The sequence below is a fragment of the Salvelinus alpinus genome, chromosome 11, assembly GCF_045679555.1.
Source record: "Salvelinus alpinus chromosome 11, SLU_Salpinus.1, whole genome shotgun sequence".
Taxonomy (NCBI): Eukaryota; Metazoa; Chordata; class Actinopteri; order Salmoniformes; family Salmonidae; genus Salvelinus; species Salvelinus alpinus.
This window is the reverse complement of record NC_092096.1, coordinates 56409773-56426900: the sequence shown is the minus strand read 5'-3', so window position 1 is coordinate 56426900 and position 17128 is coordinate 56409773. Positions and strand designations below refer to the sequence as shown.

General features: G+C 40.4%; 3 protein-coding genes across 3 annotated transcripts; all 3 read left to right on the top strand.

The window, feature by feature from the left end:
* The first annotated feature begins 2819 nt into the window (after positions 1 to 2819).
* On the top strand, positions 2820 to 4586 carry LOC139534494 (uncharacterized). Its single transcript, XM_071333672.1, has 5 exons — positions 2820 to 3176; positions 3291 to 3641; positions 3820 to 3936; positions 4085 to 4134; positions 4295 to 4586. Exons 1-5 carry the CDS (start codon positions 2858 to 2860, stop codon positions 4424 to 4426), a joined length of 969 nt encoding a protein of 322 aa, XP_071189773.1. The 5' UTR covers positions 2820 to 2857; the 3' UTR covers positions 4427 to 4586.
* Positions 4587 to 10652: 6066 nt separating this feature from the next.
* Positions 10653 to 12950, top strand: LOC139534493 (uncharacterized). The gene is made up of 5 exons (XM_071333671.1): positions 10653 to 11180; positions 11390 to 11740; positions 11848 to 11976; positions 12089 to 12138; positions 12255 to 12950. Exons 1-5 carry the CDS (start codon positions 10811 to 10813, stop codon positions 12369 to 12371), a joined length of 1017 nt encoding a protein of 338 aa, XP_071189772.1. The 5' UTR covers positions 10653 to 10810; the 3' UTR covers positions 12372 to 12950.
* Positions 12951 to 13804: 854 nt separating this feature from the next.
* Positions 13805 to 16727, top strand: LOC139534489 (uncharacterized). The gene is made up of 6 exons (XM_071333668.1): positions 13805 to 13918; positions 14078 to 14440; positions 14578 to 14928; positions 15110 to 15241; positions 15430 to 15464; positions 16348 to 16727. The coding sequence occupies exons 1-6, from the start codon at positions 13861 to 13863 to the stop codon at positions 16483 to 16485; spliced, it is 1077 nt and encodes a 358-aa protein (XP_071189769.1). The 5' UTR covers positions 13805 to 13860; the 3' UTR covers positions 16486 to 16727.
* The last annotated feature ends 401 nt before the right edge of the window (positions 16728 to 17128 follow it).

Genomic DNA, 17128 nt, shown 5'->3' with positions numbered 1-17128 from the left:
GGATTCGATTTTGCAACCTTTCAGTTACTAGTCCAACGCTCTAACCACTAGGCTACCTGCCACCCGTACTAATACTTTGCCCCTTGATAACCAGCACACTTCTGTATGTTGTAAAAGCGTTACATGGTCGCTGCCCATATCATTGTATAATGCAGAAAATACACGAGTGTTCAGGGGCCTTGCTTTTTAACAAAGTTAACAATTTTCAATGTAGTGTCCAAAACGTCTTTCAAGCTGTCAGGCATTCCCTTGGCAGCAAGAGCCTCTCGGTGGATGCTGCAGTGTACCCACGTGGCGTAGGGAGCAACTACTTGCACGCTCGTTACCACTACACTATGTCTCCCTGTCATGACTTTTGCGTCATCAGTACAGATACCAACACATCTTGACCACCAAAGTCCATTTGATGTCACAAAGCTGTCCATCTATCCTCTCATGTTGTCCTGGTTTCCAGTGGTTTGCAGAAGAAGATTCCTTAATTGACCCCTCATAAACGTAACGGACGTATACCAGGAGCTGTGCCATGCTCGCCACGTCTGTTGACTCATCCAGCTGTAACGCATGTAATTCACTGGCTTGTATGCGAAGCAGTAATTATTACACAACATCTCCTGCCATGTCACTGTGTAGTGAAACAGTGTTGTTTGAGGAAGTCATTGTCTGTATAGTTTTTTTTGCCTTTTCCCCCAGCATTGGCCAAGCCATATCCGCGGCAGCAGGAAGAATAATGTCCTCCACAATAGTATGGGGCTTGCCTGTCCTAGCCACTCGGTAGCTCATGTCGTGGCAATTTCCTGTATTACCAAATGAGGAGAGTTACAAACCACACACCGGTCAGTTAGTTATACTTAAACTTAAACTTTATCTTTAATAATATGAGCTTTACCATAGCCCTGTGACTTTCAACAATTCACTATCTATAATGAATTGTTAAGAGTCCCAACATAATGGCAACTGAGATCTTTTATAGAAAAGATACACCCCTCTCAACTTACATGACGAACCACAGATCTTAGGAAAACTTTGAGGTTCTAATCTCGTTCCTGGTACTTCATAGTACCAAAACATTACCTCATCCAAGGCATAACTCAATTGTCAACTCTATATACACCCATCTCAAGTAAACCCCCTCTTCTCCCCACTCCTGGACAAGCTCACTAAGGGGAGTGACTTGCGCACAGACATTGTGGAGCCAAGAGATAATTGGTTCCCCCTTAATCACGCCATCCCTTCACATGGTTTAACAGATACATTCACATATGAAGACAATGTTCCATTCTGTACTCCTCCCTTTCTGATATTCTGCATATTACCAGAGACATGTAAAAGACAAGCCTGACCTCTCCCCTCTCTGGGCCCCAAGTGACTGAGCCCTAGCTGAGAAGGGAAAAGTGCAACTGCCAACAGTATAGTCCAAAGGGATACATTCTAATGACAAGTATCTCACATAAGCATATTATGTAAATAAAACATCTTATTTATCTATGTTACCCAACTAATTCTGATTAATCCGCCACACTCACCATACAAGACTCTTCTAGCCCCTTCTTATTAATGGTATCTGTTGCTTTCATACATGTTTTACTATTCGAAAGTCGTCTTTATTCTCACTCAAAAAACTCCCGTGGCTTATTTTTTTTCATTTCTAAATGTCTGCGCAAGAGTGAAGGTTTCCCGCTTGAGAGTAACAGTAAATGCTAAATTGTAATTATTTCACCGACATACCTCTCTTAATCTGGACAGTAAACACCAGACCCCTGCCTCTCAGTTAGATGTACAATGTCAAGAATACAAACCACAAGCTAAAAGCATTTTCCAAACCCTAAACTGTGCAGGGTTTCATAAACTATGGGTCCTGAGTTATGAGAATACATCTATAATCACACACTATTTCTTCTTATTTAGGGTCTTTGGAGGTCGAATTTGGGTCATGAGAGGACAGTCGATTTCTCATTTGGGTCTCGAGTTGAAAACGTTTAAGAACCCTAAAACATTCAACAAGAGGACAAAGTGCAGATAAAGATTGAGTGCCATCTCAATAGTTTTGTTACCTCTTCCTTTATGAAAAAATGAAGGTATTGGAAACAAACAAAGGTTTGAAATCAGGCCAACAAAAATATATATTATTCAATGCTCATATAACTAATATCAGAATTTAATGTTGATGATGAAAATCAAGAGCCAGAAATGTGATTCTATGCAGAGGTGGGTAAATGTACGTTATGGATGATTACTTTAACGCTTGGGTTGGGCTGAGTTGGGGTCGGTAGTATCAATTACTGTTTCCTGTCCAAACATCAAAAGAGAAATCACTTTAGTAAATGTTTCATTTCTCTCAAAAAATAAACAGTTGTATCAAGCAAATTTTTGACTGCGTGATCCAGTAACTCTTACTTAACTTTATAATGTCGTCTTAAAAAGTAACTCCTGTGAAGCTCAAACTATAGTAAGCCAGAGGACACACGTCTAAGATTGTAGTCAGCCAATAAAATCTCTAGTTTCAGTGTTCCCTCCTACTGTATGATGGGTACATGTAAAGTGCCATCATATACAAGGTGGATAGAAAGTCCCCCACTGTCAGACCCACAGACTATACAGTGCAGAAGAGACTAATGTTACAATGATGGATAGAGAAGTATTTATGTTTTACATCAACTTGGGTAAGTGTAAGACATTTAATTTATTTCCTTTTTTAATCATTTGAAGTATGTAGTTTGAATATGATAAGTGAAGTGGATGTTCTGTCTGTAATGGGTAGAAATGGTTTATCCATGTCTTTGTTTTTGATCTATTTTGTTTTTTTGCTTTGACAGTTTGTGCTTTTACCAAACCAAACGTAATCCAACCAACCCCTGTGATGGTTACTGAGCTGGGAGGCACTGTGACTCTCACTTGCTTTTGTCCTAATGTGTCGGTGACCAGGTTTCATTGGTTCAAGCAGAGTTTTGGACAGGAACCCCTCCACATGACGTCCTCTTTTTATGGTGGCCAATATTATTCCAACAACTTTATCAAGGACTTTACTGAGACCAAACGTTTGGGTGTGAGGAGAGGAGACTACAGCTGTAACTTGACCATATCAAAGACAGAGCCAGGGGACTCAGCTACATACTATTGTTCCACTACAGTCATCTATGAGCAAACATACGGAGAGGGAACTGTTTTAATTGTCAAAGGTAACTAAATATTTGCTTCGTCAATTACAATTTTCATCAAATGCTAGTGATGAATACTTGGCTTTTCATGTTTTTCACCCACTTAGTCTTACTTTAGTTACTCACTCTCTTCAGACTCAGAGTCCAACAGCATGTCTGTGCTCCAGCAGCCTGTGTCTGAATCCGTCCAGCCAGGAGACTCTGTAACTCTGAACTGTACACTACACACTGAGACCTGTGCAGGAGAACACAGTGTCTATTGGTTCCGACATGGCTCAGGAGAATCCCATTCAGGAATCATTTACACCCACAGAGACAGGAGTGATCAGTGTGAGAAGAGCCCGGAGGCTGGGTCTCCTACACAGAGCTGTGTCTACAACCTCCCCAAGAGGAACCTCACCCCATCTGATGCTGGGACTTACTACTGTGCTGTGGCCTCATGTGGGGAGATACTGTTTGGGAACGGGACCAAGCTGGACATTGACCGTAAGTGATACTTCTGACATTCTGTTTCATATATCTTCAGATTTCTTCAGATATCTTTGTATATGAGAGAAGGAAGTATGACTCTCAGATCAGGCCGAGTCTTGTTGGTGTCTCTAACATTGTCATAGCTTTATCCCTCAGTGTCTCAGTGTCTCTATCCCTATTTGATGTTTCACAGATCATTGTAAGGAGGACCATCTTCTGTTCATGTACTGCCTTGGCGTAGCATTGGGTCTGTGTGTCATCCTCATCATTGTCCTTACTTGTGTTTTGTACAAGATGAGCAAGTGCATAGGTAAGCAATAGTATTGTGCAAGATACAGTATGCTTATCAATTGTTGGTACAGTTACATTAGTTGACATTTTTTTGTCAAAATTGGTCATAAACACTCTTCATTGTATTATGATAATGATTATATTGATTATTTGTGTTTGATTAAAAGGAACCCACCTTCAGCCAAGTGCTCCTGCAGTCCCCAGTCATTATAACCAGGTAACCTGACCTCACACTTGTTTAGTTGTTGCTGAACCAATGTATTTTTCCTTCAATCAAAATATGAAAATATGCATTTTATTAGAGGATTGTTTCATTATACCGCAATATTTAGTATAATACCAAATATTTGGATTTTCATTTTTGTTATTCCTTTTAGGATCAAGAGTCTGTTACTCTCCATTACGCCGCTCTGAACGTCGTCCACAAGAAACCAAAGGCCAGGAGACAGAGGAGCGCCATGGAGACAGACACTGTGTACTCTGGTGTGAGACGCCAAAACATGGACTGAAATGTCAACTTTTCCTCTTTATTAATTTGCATTGACTCTGTGTTTTCTACACTGTATGTTTGACTGTGGCTTTTTCATTGTAAGTTACAATTACTTACAGATCAATTTTACATTGATACTGATGTTCCATTTTGATCAAATAAAACATTCAACTGCTTTCATAGAGAGGAATTGTTTGATTTTTATTCATATTTTTCTCTGTCGTTACATTTCTACAACACTTTCACCCACAGATTCAGTGTGCAACAACCATATCAAGCCTATGCTCAATGTAAAAAATATGGTTGGTTGCATAATAACTGTAAATATGTATCTATTGCTGGTGTTTTAGCCTCTCAAACTGTCTTCTTTTAGCTGTATCCTGTATCACAGCTCTCTGTGGTGTTCTGACTGCCCTGAATAGATTATCCACTCACGTAAACTCAACTCTAACCCCCAGCAATGACCATCAGTCCTCACCACACTCTCTCTTCACACACCATCAAAACCACCAACATTCATGTCACTAAGAGTTCAACTCTCTCTCTCCATAAGAAAAGACTGAACTAAAAATGTACTTCTTAGCTAAATATACTTTGAACCGAATTGATATGGTTGAGATATGGTTGAGTGACATCAAATATGACGATGTTCACATTGTAACGGAGCAGTTACAATGGACAAAATGTGAATATGTATAAGTGCACTTTGCAGGACTGCAATCCATTTGTCTTTCAACAGGGAGCAGCAGTGAACATGGAAGTCCCCATAACTGCCTCAACAGTAGAGTTGGCAGCAACTTGTAGAAGTGTTCAAAATGTCCACTAATTTGATGAAGTATCATTAACAGGGTGATTTTCTGTGATAGTTCATGTGTCTAGCTGAAATTTGCAGTCAATCAAATTCCAGAAAAGACCATATGTATCTATGAAGAATCTATAACAAGGTAATATAGTTATTACATGCTTATTACACATCTATAACATGTTCAAAATCATTTCCAGCGTATTTAAATAGCAACCACCAAACAGGCCAGACAGTCATCATCCCTGGATCACTACTACTAGCCTCAACATAGTTGTAATAACGTGTAGCTTAGTAACAAGGAGCAACAATCACTCAAAATGAAACCGGTAGTAGATTGAACTGTATGATGAAGACAATGACTCATTTGTTTGAGTGTGTAGTTTTGTAATTGAGTTCCAGGGAGTCTTTGCATAAGTAATGTCTTGACCTTCTTTTTGACGAGTTGATAGCATGACACTCACATCCCCCACACACAGCTAACAAGTCCACAGGTACTTGCGGTCTGCTCTAAGTACAAGGCCTTATCTAGGCTTTGGTCAGGCCTGTTGGCCTTGTACACACAGGACCCTCCTACCTGCTCTCTGTGTCTCTGTGGTTTTAAGCAGGATGTCTATCTGGTGTCAGTCTGTTGTTTTCACATTTGTTACTGTTGTTCATGTTTCTACTGACAGCTTGCAGTCACAGCAAACCAGTTCTTTATAAACTTACTTGGATATAAATAGCTTTCTGAAATCAGTTACAAACCACAAATAACAGCTAATGAACTCTATTTGAGCTCTCCAAGTTTAGCATCTGCGTCATGTGCGTCATGTGTAATACAGAACCATCTATTCTATAGCTATGGGATCAGGGGGAGGGGCCATTGTAGGATGATGTCATGGGAGAACTAGTGCATTCACAATCAGACAAGTGTTCTAGGACTACTGCAGTGTTCTCTGTAAGGAGACCAATAGAGGAGGATACTCCTTCTGATAGATTGCCTCCTATGAGAACCACACTAATCAGACAGTGATACAGAGTGGATTACGTGTGTCATGTGTATTGGTTATATTAGGCTGGTGAGTCCAATCAGCTGTTACACTAAAGTAAATGCATGTTTCTGTGAATGATACGAAATGAGACTGCCATACAATTGACTTGTTTCATGCTGTAGGTGTTTATCCCATATACACTCCCACTGCTCTACCCCTGGTCACTCTTATACTTTTACAAGTCAGTCATTTAGAAGATGCTCTTATCCAGAGCAATTCACCAGATTAAGTAGAGTTAAGTGCATTGTCCAGACAGGTGTCCAGACAGGTGAGAAAACAAATGGACTACTATGTTGACCCAGGGTTCTCCAGAGAGCCGAGAAAACCACAAACCACCAAACAAGTAAAACCTTCAAGACAGTTACTTGCATTCTACAGCATCCTGTGTCTGAGTCCAGCCAGTAGACTGTGTGACTCCATAGGGTGCAATAGACAACAAGACCATGGTCATCTGAATGAGGCGTCAACAAAGAAGATTGGGTCCAGTTCAACCAATCACCCATTAGCCCATTGTTGAAGTGTTGTACACTTGGGTAGACTTTCTCCACTCAATATGTTATATTCAAAGATGGTGTCACTGTTGAAGATATTTCTAATTCTCAAACAAATGGGTAAGTTATATAACTTTACCAAGGACTTCACTGGGACTAAACGTCTGAGTGTGAAGAGAGGAGTTGACAGCTTTAACCTGACCATATCCAAGACACAGTTTATTTATTTTTATTTAACCTTTATTTAACTAGACAAGTCAGTTAGGGGACTCAGCTACGTACTACTCTGCTGCTATTTAAATGGGCAAAGTCAAAGGTAACCTAACTTAGTTCTATATTTTGGATATTAATTTTGCATCCATGATATTCTAAATATACACTATAAATTGTGTATTGTAATTGTAAATAAATCTTGCAGAACAATACAATTTACAGCGCATGATATTAATATGTCACTCTTTTCAGATTTAGAGTCCAAGAGTATGTCTATTGTACAGCAGCCTTTGTCTGAGTCAGTCCAGCCAGGGGACACTGTGACTCTGAACTGTACAATACACACTGATATCTGTGTAGGGAAACACAGTGTCTATTGGTTCAGACATGGCTCAGGAGAATCCTGCTCAGGAATCCTTTTCACCCATTGAGACAAGAGTGATCAGTGTGAGAAGATCCCTGAGGCTGGGTCTCCTACACAGAGCTGTGTCTACAACCTCCCCAAGAGGATCCTCAGCCTCTCTGATGCTGGGACTTACTACTGTGCTGTGGGGAGATACTGTTTGGGAACGGGACCAAGCTGGACATTCATAAGAACTGCAGAGTGAAGGAAAAGCAGCCAACAAGTGCTCAACATATGTGGGAACTCTTTCAAGACAGTTGGAATATCATTCCAGGTGAAGCTGGTTGAGAGTATGCCAAGAGTGAGCAAAGCTGTCATCAAGGCAAAGGGTGGCTACTTTGAAGAATCTAAAATATTTTGGTTACTATATGATTCCATATGTGTTATTTCATAGTTTTATGTGTTCACTATTATTCTACAATGTAGAAATTAGTAAAAAATAAAGAAAAACCCTTGAATGAGTGTGTGTGTCCAAACTTTTGACTGGTAGTGTATGTCAGTAGACTAAATTGCTTTTCTGAAATCCCTGCATATGTTGCTACTTTTAGCATCAATAAAATTCCATTAAACAACTGATACTGGCTAAAATAGACTTGTTCCTTCTCTTGTGTTCTGTACATACAGTATGTCTGTATGAATGTGTGCAGAGGCCTTCTGCAGACCCAACCTACTGATAAATGCTAATCCCACCCATGGTCACACCCACTCAGCGAGATGTTTACAGGTATCTGCACTCTGTGGTCTGCTGTGAGCACAAAACAAGTCCGTCTCTACGCTTTGGACAGGCCTGCTGGCCTTTTACACACCCTGTGTCTCTATGTGGTTTTCAGCAGGATGTCTATGTGGTGTCACTCTGTTTTCTCTCAATCTTTCAATGTTGTTCACAACCATGACAATAAGCATCACAGTCCACTTATATACTGTATGCCATGTAGCCTGTATCTTACCACTTAAAATATCATAGGTTTAATTCATTCAAACTACACTCATTTGTTTACAGAGTTTAAAGAAGAAATTGTATCAATGTATATTAGGCTACAGTGAAGAGGCCTACCCACCGAGGTACACCCCTACTAAACGCTCAACTAGTAGCCTACACTTGAGTTAGTACATGAATGACAGGGATTAGACTGACTTTCATTCTGTAGGTGTTTCCTCCACATACCCTCACAGTAATGCTCCACCCCTGTTCACTCTACAGTGGTGGCCAAAAGTTTTGAGAATGACACAAATATTAATTTTCACAAAGTCTGCTGCCTCAGTTTGTATGATGTCAATTTGCATATACTCCTGAAAGTTATGAAGAGTGATCAGATTAATTGCAATTAATTGCAAAGTCCCTCTTTGCCATGCAAATGAACTGAATCCCCAAAAAACATTTCCACTGCATTTCAGCCCTGACACAAAAGGACCAGCTGACATCGTGTCCGTGATTCTCTCGTTAACACAGGTGAGATTGTTGACGAGGACAAGGCTGGAGATCACTCTGTCATGCTGATTGAGTTCGAATAACAGACTGGAAGCTTCAAAAGGAGGGTGGTGCATGGAATCATTGTTCTTCTTCTGTCAGTCATGGTTACCTGCAAGGAAACACGTGCCGTCATCATTGCTTTGCACAAAAAGGGCTTCAAAGGCAAGGATATTGCTGCCAGTAAGATTGCACCTAAATCAACCATTTATCAGATCATCAAGAACTTCAAGGAGAGCGGTTCAATTGTTGTGAAGAAGGCTTCAGGGCGCCCAAGAAAGTCCAGCAAGCACCAGGACCGTCTCCTAAAGTTGATTCAGCTGCGGGATCGGGGCACAACCAGTACAGCAGGCAGGTGTGAGTGCATCTGCATCACAGTGAGGCAAAGGCTTTTGGAGGATGGCCTGGTGTCAAGAAGGAGCAGCAAAGAAGCCACTTCTCTCCAGGAAAAACATCAGCGACAGACTGATATTCTGCAGAAGGTACAGGGATTGGACTGCTGAGGACTGGGGTAAAGTCATTTTCTCTGATGAATCCCCTTTCCGATTGTTTGGGACATCTGGAAAAAGATTGTACGGAGAAGACAAGGTGAGCGCTACCATCAGTCTTGTGTCATGCCAACAGTAAAGCATCCTGAGACCATTCATGTGTGGAGTTGCTTCTCAGCCAAGGGAGTGGGCTCACTCACAATTTTGCCTAAGAACACAGCCATGAATAAAGAATGGTACCAATACATCCTCTGAGAGCAACTTCTCCCAACCATCCAGGAACAGTTTGGTGATGAACAATGCCTTTTCCAGCATGATGAAGCACCTTGCCATAAGACAAAGTGATAACTAAGTGGCCCGGGGAACAAAACATCGATATTTTGGGTCCATGGCCAGGAAACTCCCCAGACCTTAATTCCATTGAGAACTTGTGGTCAATCCTCAAGAGGCGGGTGGACAAACAAAAACCCACAAATTCTGACAAACTCCAAGCATTGATTATGCAAGAATGGGCTGCCATCAGTCAGGATGTGGCCCAGAAGTTAATTGACAGCATGGCAGGGCGGATTGCAGAGGTCTTGAAAAAGAAGGGTCAACACTGCAAATATTGACTTTTTGCATCAACTTCATGTAATTGTCAATAAAAGCCTTTGACACTTATGAAATGCTTGTTGTAACTATACTTCAGTATTCCATAGTAACATATGACAAAAATATCTAAAGACACTGAAGCAGTAAACATTGTGAAAATTAATATTTGTGTCATTCTCAAACTTTTGGCCACGACTGTACATATCAGGACATGTTCTATGTACAATAGTCCCCCTACAGGTCATCAGGAGTACTGCCTGTAACTGTTACATGGGGTGGGGATAAATCTATTTAAAGCACACGTTTGATACCAAGAGCATGGAGGTACATGATGTGTAATGTATAATTTAAAATGTACTGCATAGTTACCAGATAACATTATACTTTCAACCCACTTTAACGAAAGACATACATTTATTCTCTTTAAACACTGCCTCAGTATTGGACATCTTTGATTCAGTTGGTGCCTAAATAGTAAACTAAACAATGTTTAAATATATTTATCATCTAGACACCGCAAAGTGTGTATGCTTCACCCACCCTCTCCAAAATATCCTAAACAGTAAGCATTGGTTCACTTTGCATGGATTCTATGAGTGATTTTCAGTTACGAAGACCATGGTTGGCTGAATAAGGTGTTCACAAAAATGACGTGTCCAGTTCGACCAATCACCAATAACCCCAAAGTTGAGGTGTCGTCTACATGGGTGGAGTTTTTCCACTCAACACACAGGTTGTGAAGAGGACAACTTCAAAGATGATGGCACAGTGTCTGATACTGGCACTTCTTGTAGCGATGGGTAAGTCCAAATGTGATATTTCTCTGCTTAATTAAGGGATGTAGACTCAGGTACTTTATTGATGCAATTCATCAAATATATCTTTTTGGGTATATAAAGGACTTGTGTAAGTAATGGATCATGTCTCTGTGTGTATTCTAGCTGCTGCACAATCCTCAGAAATGCATCTTGTTAGAGCCAATGTTGGAGAGACAGTGACTTTGCACTGCTTCTATAGAGGCAACATGGCACGATACTTCATGTGGTACAAGCAAACAATGGGTGACAATCCTCAACTTTTATCAGTCTTTTACAAGTATAACAAGAATGCAACATTTTTCCATGAATTTAAGGGTAACACTCGCTTCTCAGTGCAAAGCGGTGAAGGAATTAATCACTTAAAGATCTCAGCCATGCAGCTCTCTGATTCAGCCTCATATTACTGTGGGAACTCTTATGCCAACCAGGTGGAGTTTGGAGCAGGACTCATTCTCATTGTGAAAGGTACAACATCTGAATTTAGAGAGGAAGGAAATAGTAACTAATGTTCTGCACCTATAATGTTAAGTTTTTTTTTCACTTTATGTTTTGGATACAATGGCATAATAATGCCATATTTGCATGATCAGATATGACTGTGTATGATTTCAACAATGTTAACTTGGGACACAACATTGGGAACAGATTTACTGACTAATAAATCCTCTTGTCAGGTTCAGGGTCCAGAAACATGACTGTACTCCAGCAGCCTGTGTCTGAATCAGTCCAGCCAGGAGACTCTGTGTCTCTGAACTGTACAATACACACTGAGACCTGTGTAGGAGAACACAGTGTCTATTGGTTCAGACATGGCTCAGGAGAATCCCATCCAGGAATCATTTACACCCATGTAGACTGGAGTGATCAGTGTGAGAAGAGCCCTGATGCTGGGTCTCCTACACAGAGCTGTGTCTACAACCTCCCCAAGAGGAACCTCAGCCTCTCTGATGCTGGGACTTACTACTGTGCTGTGGCCTCATGTGGGGAGATACTGTTTGGGAACGGGACCAAGCTGGACATTCAAGGTAGGTGATAGGGCTTGTATCTTTATTATATTTTACTAATCTTCTGTGTGGAATACACATTGACTTAGTGTTCTGAAGGTCCTTTATCAATGTTTGAATGTCCACAGGCCATAGGGCAGACCTTCTTCTCTTGGTGTACTGCCTTGGTGTAGGATTGGCTTTCTCGTTAATCCTGATCATTGTCCTTGCGTGCATCATGTACAAGATGAACCAGAGAAAGTGTCTGCAGTGCAGAGGTAAGTGACTACATTTTAGAAGTTGCTCTTTTTTTATCACTAGCTACAGATGTATCTGTGTGGTCTGGTTTGGTATGTCTAAAAAAAAAATCTTTGGTGTGTTTCTTTTCAGGATCAGTTGCTCTGACGACATGTCCAGCAGTCCCTTCTACGGCTGCAGAGGTAAATACAATTCCTTACATTTTGTATGACCATAAAAATATGTATGAAAATGTTTATGTTAAATAATAACATATGGTATTATTTCCCCCTCCCCTAATTATAATTGTTTCTCACAGGCCCAAGATGCAGACCATCTCCATTACGTAGCTCTGAATCTGAGCAACAAGAAGAACAGGTCTAGAAGACAGAGAGGTCACATGGAGACAGTGGTGTACGCTGGGATCAGACAGTAGAACTGGATGAATGAAACAGTCCAATGAATTCTCTTTTTATCAACTCTCACTGTATTAACATTATTATCTGTATTACTGTAACATATTATTAATGTAGCTACTTGAATTAAGTGCATTGCTTCTCTGCCAAACTCATTTTAAACGGACTTGCTTGTAATAAGATGAATAAAGCATTTAACAACAGTCAAGACAAAGGAAGTTGAAGGTATTTATTTAGGCCATACTCAGGATCTTTAAAGGTGCAATATGCGGAAATCGCTATGCCATTTCCTGGTTGCTAAAATTCTAATAGTTCACCTAATTTCAGTTTATGTGACAAAACAACCAATGTATAGAAAATCATTGTTCCATCTAAACCGTTTTGAAATATCTTTTCAATAAGCAAAAATATTGTATTTTCAGCTGTTATAAACTAGTGTACAAAACCGAAAGTTTAAGCAAAATGCAAAAACTAAAATTAAGAACAGGAAGCATAGAAATAGAGTGCCTAGAATAGATCTACCGCTTCTTAGACTTGCTTTCAATGAGAATGAAAGATCTATAACTCAGATTTCTATGTGAATTTGGTCAGGTCGCCCAAAAAGGAACATATTGCAGCTTTAATTTGTAGTGTTAAACCGTTTTTTTTAAATCTCTTCTCGTGCCACTAACATGCCCTCAAACACACAGCAACCTATTTACAGTAAGTCTGCAGTATGTGATGAACACAAGATGAGGATGTACCTGTGCTTTGTTAGCGCCTGCTAGCTTTGTACACAGGACCCTCTACTCTCGCTCTCTCGCTCTCTCGCTCTCGCTCTCTCTGTGGTTTTCAGCCGGATGTCTCAGAACTCTTAGCTATCTCATACTCTAGGCTATACTACTTGCTCTTCAAGTTGACCATTGTAACAACATTAAACCAAGTCTTTTGATGAGGCATCTTATCTACACAGAGTCGACTGAAATCTGTGAAAAAACACAATAAGCTATTTATTAGGTAATTTCACCTCGAGCTGTAGTTCTTAGTCAAACACAACACAGTTTTAACAGTGAAGTGTTATCATCACCTATAGCCCTAGAGGAATCTGCCTCCTCAATAACAAAATCATGGGAAGGGATTATATCCATCCAATCCAATTGAATGTTCTGAATTAGAGATTGTTTTCCATAGATGTTTTTTAGTGAGGTGAAGTTCACAACTATGATTGTGGTGACGTAGACAATAGTATCTATAGTGATAAAGAATAAGGGATTCCAAACTTGAATGATTATACCTAAATTTGTCCTAAATATTTAAGGATAAGAATATACCTATAATAAAATCTGTGTGTGTCTGATTCAGTCCAGCCAGGAGACTCTGTGACTCTGGACAATGTGAAGAAGATTATCGCAACGGAATAAGGCGTCAACAAAAATGATGGGTCCAGTTCGACCAATCACCTGCAGCTCCATTGTTGAAGTGTTGTCTACATTGGTGGACTTTTTCCACTCAAGACAAGTTGTGAGGAGGATGACACCTTCAAAGAGGATCACACTGTGTCTGATATTTCCACTTCTTGTAGAGATGGGTAAGTCCAACTTTTATATTTCTCTGCTTATGAGATGTCCGCCCTTGATTTGAATGCTTGGGATATCATATGTAATACTTTACAGACACTTTGAATATTCTAAGTTGTATTTTGGGTATGTAACAGCAAATATACTATATTGTTCATGTTTCTTAATAGATGTAGTAGCTGGTACTGAATCCTCATCCATACTTCAGGACAGTGGTCTCATATCAGCCAACATTGGAGACACAGTGATTGTGCACTGCTTCTATAGAGGCCACATTGACATGTATTTCTCCTGGTACAAGCAACCCTTGGGAGATAAGCTTCAACTTTTCTCAACCGCCTTTAAGTTCGAAAGGAACGCAAAATTTTACCATGAGTTTAAGGATAACCCTCGATTCTCAGTGGAAAATGGACAAGAAAAGAATCACCTAAAGATCTCAGACATGCAGCTCTCTGATTCAGGCACATACTACTGTGGGAACTCTTATGGCAACAAGGTGGAGTTGGGAGAAGGAGCCATTCTCATAGTAAAAGGTACATCTTTGTATAACTTAATTTACATATATACAGTGTAAATATGAGGTTTTATCTTATTCAGATGAGATGTTGAGTTGGAAAATGTCTACAGTAAAACTCCAGAGATTCAATGGGTTTATTGAACTTCTTGTCAGGTTCAGGTTCCAGAAACATGACTGTGCTCCAGCAGCCTGTGTCTGAGTCAGTCCAGCCAGGAGACTCTGTGTCTCTGAACTGTACAATACACACTGAGACCTGTGTAGGAGAACACAGTGTCTATTGGTTCAGACATGGCTCAGAAGAATCCCTTCCAGGAATCCTTTACTCGCATGTAGACATGAGTGATCAGTGTGAGAAGAGCCCTGAGGCTGGGTCTCCTACACAGAGCTGTGTCTACAACCTCCCCAAGAGGAACCTCAGCCTCTCTGATGCTGGGACTTACTACTGTGCTGTGGCCTCATGTGGGGAGATACTGTTTGGGAATGGGACCAAGCTGGACATTCAAGGTAAATCTCATTTAATCTGTAAATATCCCCAACAATACTGTATATTCATGCAAACAGCCTACCTTTAAATGATCCCATACATTTGTCTCAACAAGCTATACAATATCACCATCAGCTTTTGATTCCATATTTTACTGTTTGATGATGATACAATATGAATTCACTGATACCCTTTCCACAGTTCCAGAACATGATTCTCCATTTGATATGAGTCCTACTGTTCTGTTGTTGGTCGTCTCCAACATCGTTCTGGGTAACGTGACCCTTCTACTTGTCTGGGCGCTGTGCAAGACTCTGAACAGAGATAGCAGAGGTATTACTTTATATATAATGTATCTAAAGTTATAGCTGATGTATCTAAAGTTTCATGCATCTCTATGCAATGTACATTCTGTAAATATCAGTTAGATGCCCAACATATATGCATTGTTAAAAAAAGAGATGGATTGTCATATAAAATAATAGCTTATAATAGCTTCCTCTATTTCAATCTCTTTGAAGGGAGGACAGATGTCCCAAAATCCCAGGGCAATCAGGTAAATTTTACAACATTTATAAATACAGTATATTTTCTGTTTTTTCACTTTCTTTACAGCTAGTATTCAGCTTATTTGTGCTTTTTATGTTATTAAGCTGTCACATCTGCTCCTGCAACGCCCGCTACTGCTCATCCTGTGTCTCCTTGACCTGCCGCAACTCCCCCAGTACTCTCTCCCTCTCCCCCCCCCTCTCGCTCTCTCTCTCTTTCTCTGTGTGATTGTGATTGTGATGGAGGAGACAGTTGTGCTGGAGTCAGAGCAGATCCCCACCAGCTGCAACCTGTTCCATAATCAAGATCTCTGCAAATACGCAGCCTTGCCACTTCCACACTGCCAGATTATAATCTCTGCTCATTCTGCCCGCTCTGACTCTGGTCCCTGTCTCCTGTCCCACGTCTCATCATCCTGCTTCTCTGTCCTGGATTCCCCACTCTACTACTCCCTTGGAGTCCACCCCAGACCTGCTTACCCTGTCCCAACCCCTCTCGCTCCAGCCTCAGCCTCCGCACCTGGTTTCAGAACCCACCTCAGTTTCCCCTGACCTGCACTCCATCTCCCCCCTGTGTTTCAATAAATGCCTTGGTTACTTCATCCCCGTCTCCTCATCTGAGTCTGCTCTTGGTTTCCTCTGTTCCACTTCGCGTAACATAAGCTTTCTTGGAAGTAATAGGTCACTGTACTAGATGTAGCCTACTTATCTTTGTGATCATTGAACTTCTGTCTGTCACTGTTCCACTGACTGTCAGGTCATTGTAGTGGGTGTATAGTCTGAACAGTCATGTCTTTTGTAGAGTGTTTTCTTCCACAGGAGAATAGAAACATTATATAGTAGATCATGCTGTCATCATAATGTATTTCCTCATGGCTCCACTCCCCTCAGAATCAAGACAGTGACATGTTGAACTACACAGCTGTCAGTTTCACCCCCAAGAAGAAGTCCTCCTCTAGAAGAGCAAGAGAGAAGACCAGCAGAGATGATGCAGTGTACTCTGATGTCAGATACATTCAGCAGCAGTGAAAGATATCACCACTGTCACAAAGACTACAAGAAGCAACATTTTACTATTTAGTAACTTAAATGACTTTGTAGTTCACAATTCAACAAAGAAAATGTAACTTTAACATTGTCTTTATGTTAGATTTACATAATGATCCTGTCCAGCCTTACATAGCCATAACATTTCACAGCTTGTAAGAAATCTTCTGATAGAAAATCCAATTTTTGCGGTATGACTGTGTGTTTTTAACATAATAAACCATTCATTTATACACTCCGTACATCTCTATTCTCTGTCTACAGAACATCTCTGCCACCACATATACAAACATACAATATGATTAAAAGTAATAGCAGTTTAGCTGAATATGTGTCAGGCTCCATCACACCATTAGAAATGGAGGAACACCAACACACATCTATTTCTTATCACAGAAGAGGTGCTTTTTTGATTTAACCTTCATTTAATTATGTTTAGTCTCGTTGCGATACAAATACATTTTTCAGGAGAGACCATGAGAATCTCTCTGACTCCACATACCGCACATAGATATACACTTTGCATTGTAAGAAGTGCAGTGCCGGTTTACACACAAACCAGGTGGTAGTGGTGCGTGGGTAAAATCACTGGAGCCATATTACAACCTACAGTATGTGTTGTGAT

Coding starts and splice junctions, on each gene's coding strand:
- LOC139534494 (XM_071333672.1), top strand. CDS start 2,858: ATGGTTACTGAGCTGGGAGGCACTGTGACTCTCACTTGCTTTTGTCCT. Junction 3,177..3,290: donor AACTGTTTTAATTGTCAAAG/GTAACTAAATAT, acceptor CACTCTCTTCAG/ACTCAGAGTCCAACAGCATG. Junction 3,642..3,819: donor GACCAAGCTGGACATTGACC/GTAAGTGATACT, acceptor GATGTTTCACAG/ATCATTGTAAGGAGGACCAT.
- LOC139534493 (XM_071333671.1), top strand. CDS start 10,811: ATGGATCATGTCTCTGTGTGTATTCTAGCTGCTGCACAATCCTCAGAA. Junction 11,181..11,389: donor ACTCATTCTCATTGTGAAAG/GTACAACATCTG, acceptor TCCTCTTGTCAG/GTTCAGGGTCCAGAAACATG. Junction 12,139..12,254: donor TCCCTTCTACGGCTGCAGAG/GTAAATACAATT, acceptor TGTTTCTCACAG/GCCCAAGATGCAGACCATCT.
- LOC139534489 (XM_071333668.1), top strand. CDS start 13,861: ATGACACCTTCAAAGAGGATCACACTGTGTCTGATATTTCCACTTCTT. Junction 14,441..14,577: donor AGCCATTCTCATAGTAAAAG/GTACATCTTTGT, acceptor ACTTCTTGTCAG/GTTCAGGTTCCAGAAACATG. Junction 15,465..16,347: donor CAAAATCCCAGGGCAATCAG/GTAAATTTTACA, acceptor CACTCCCCTCAG/AATCAAGACAGTGACATGTT.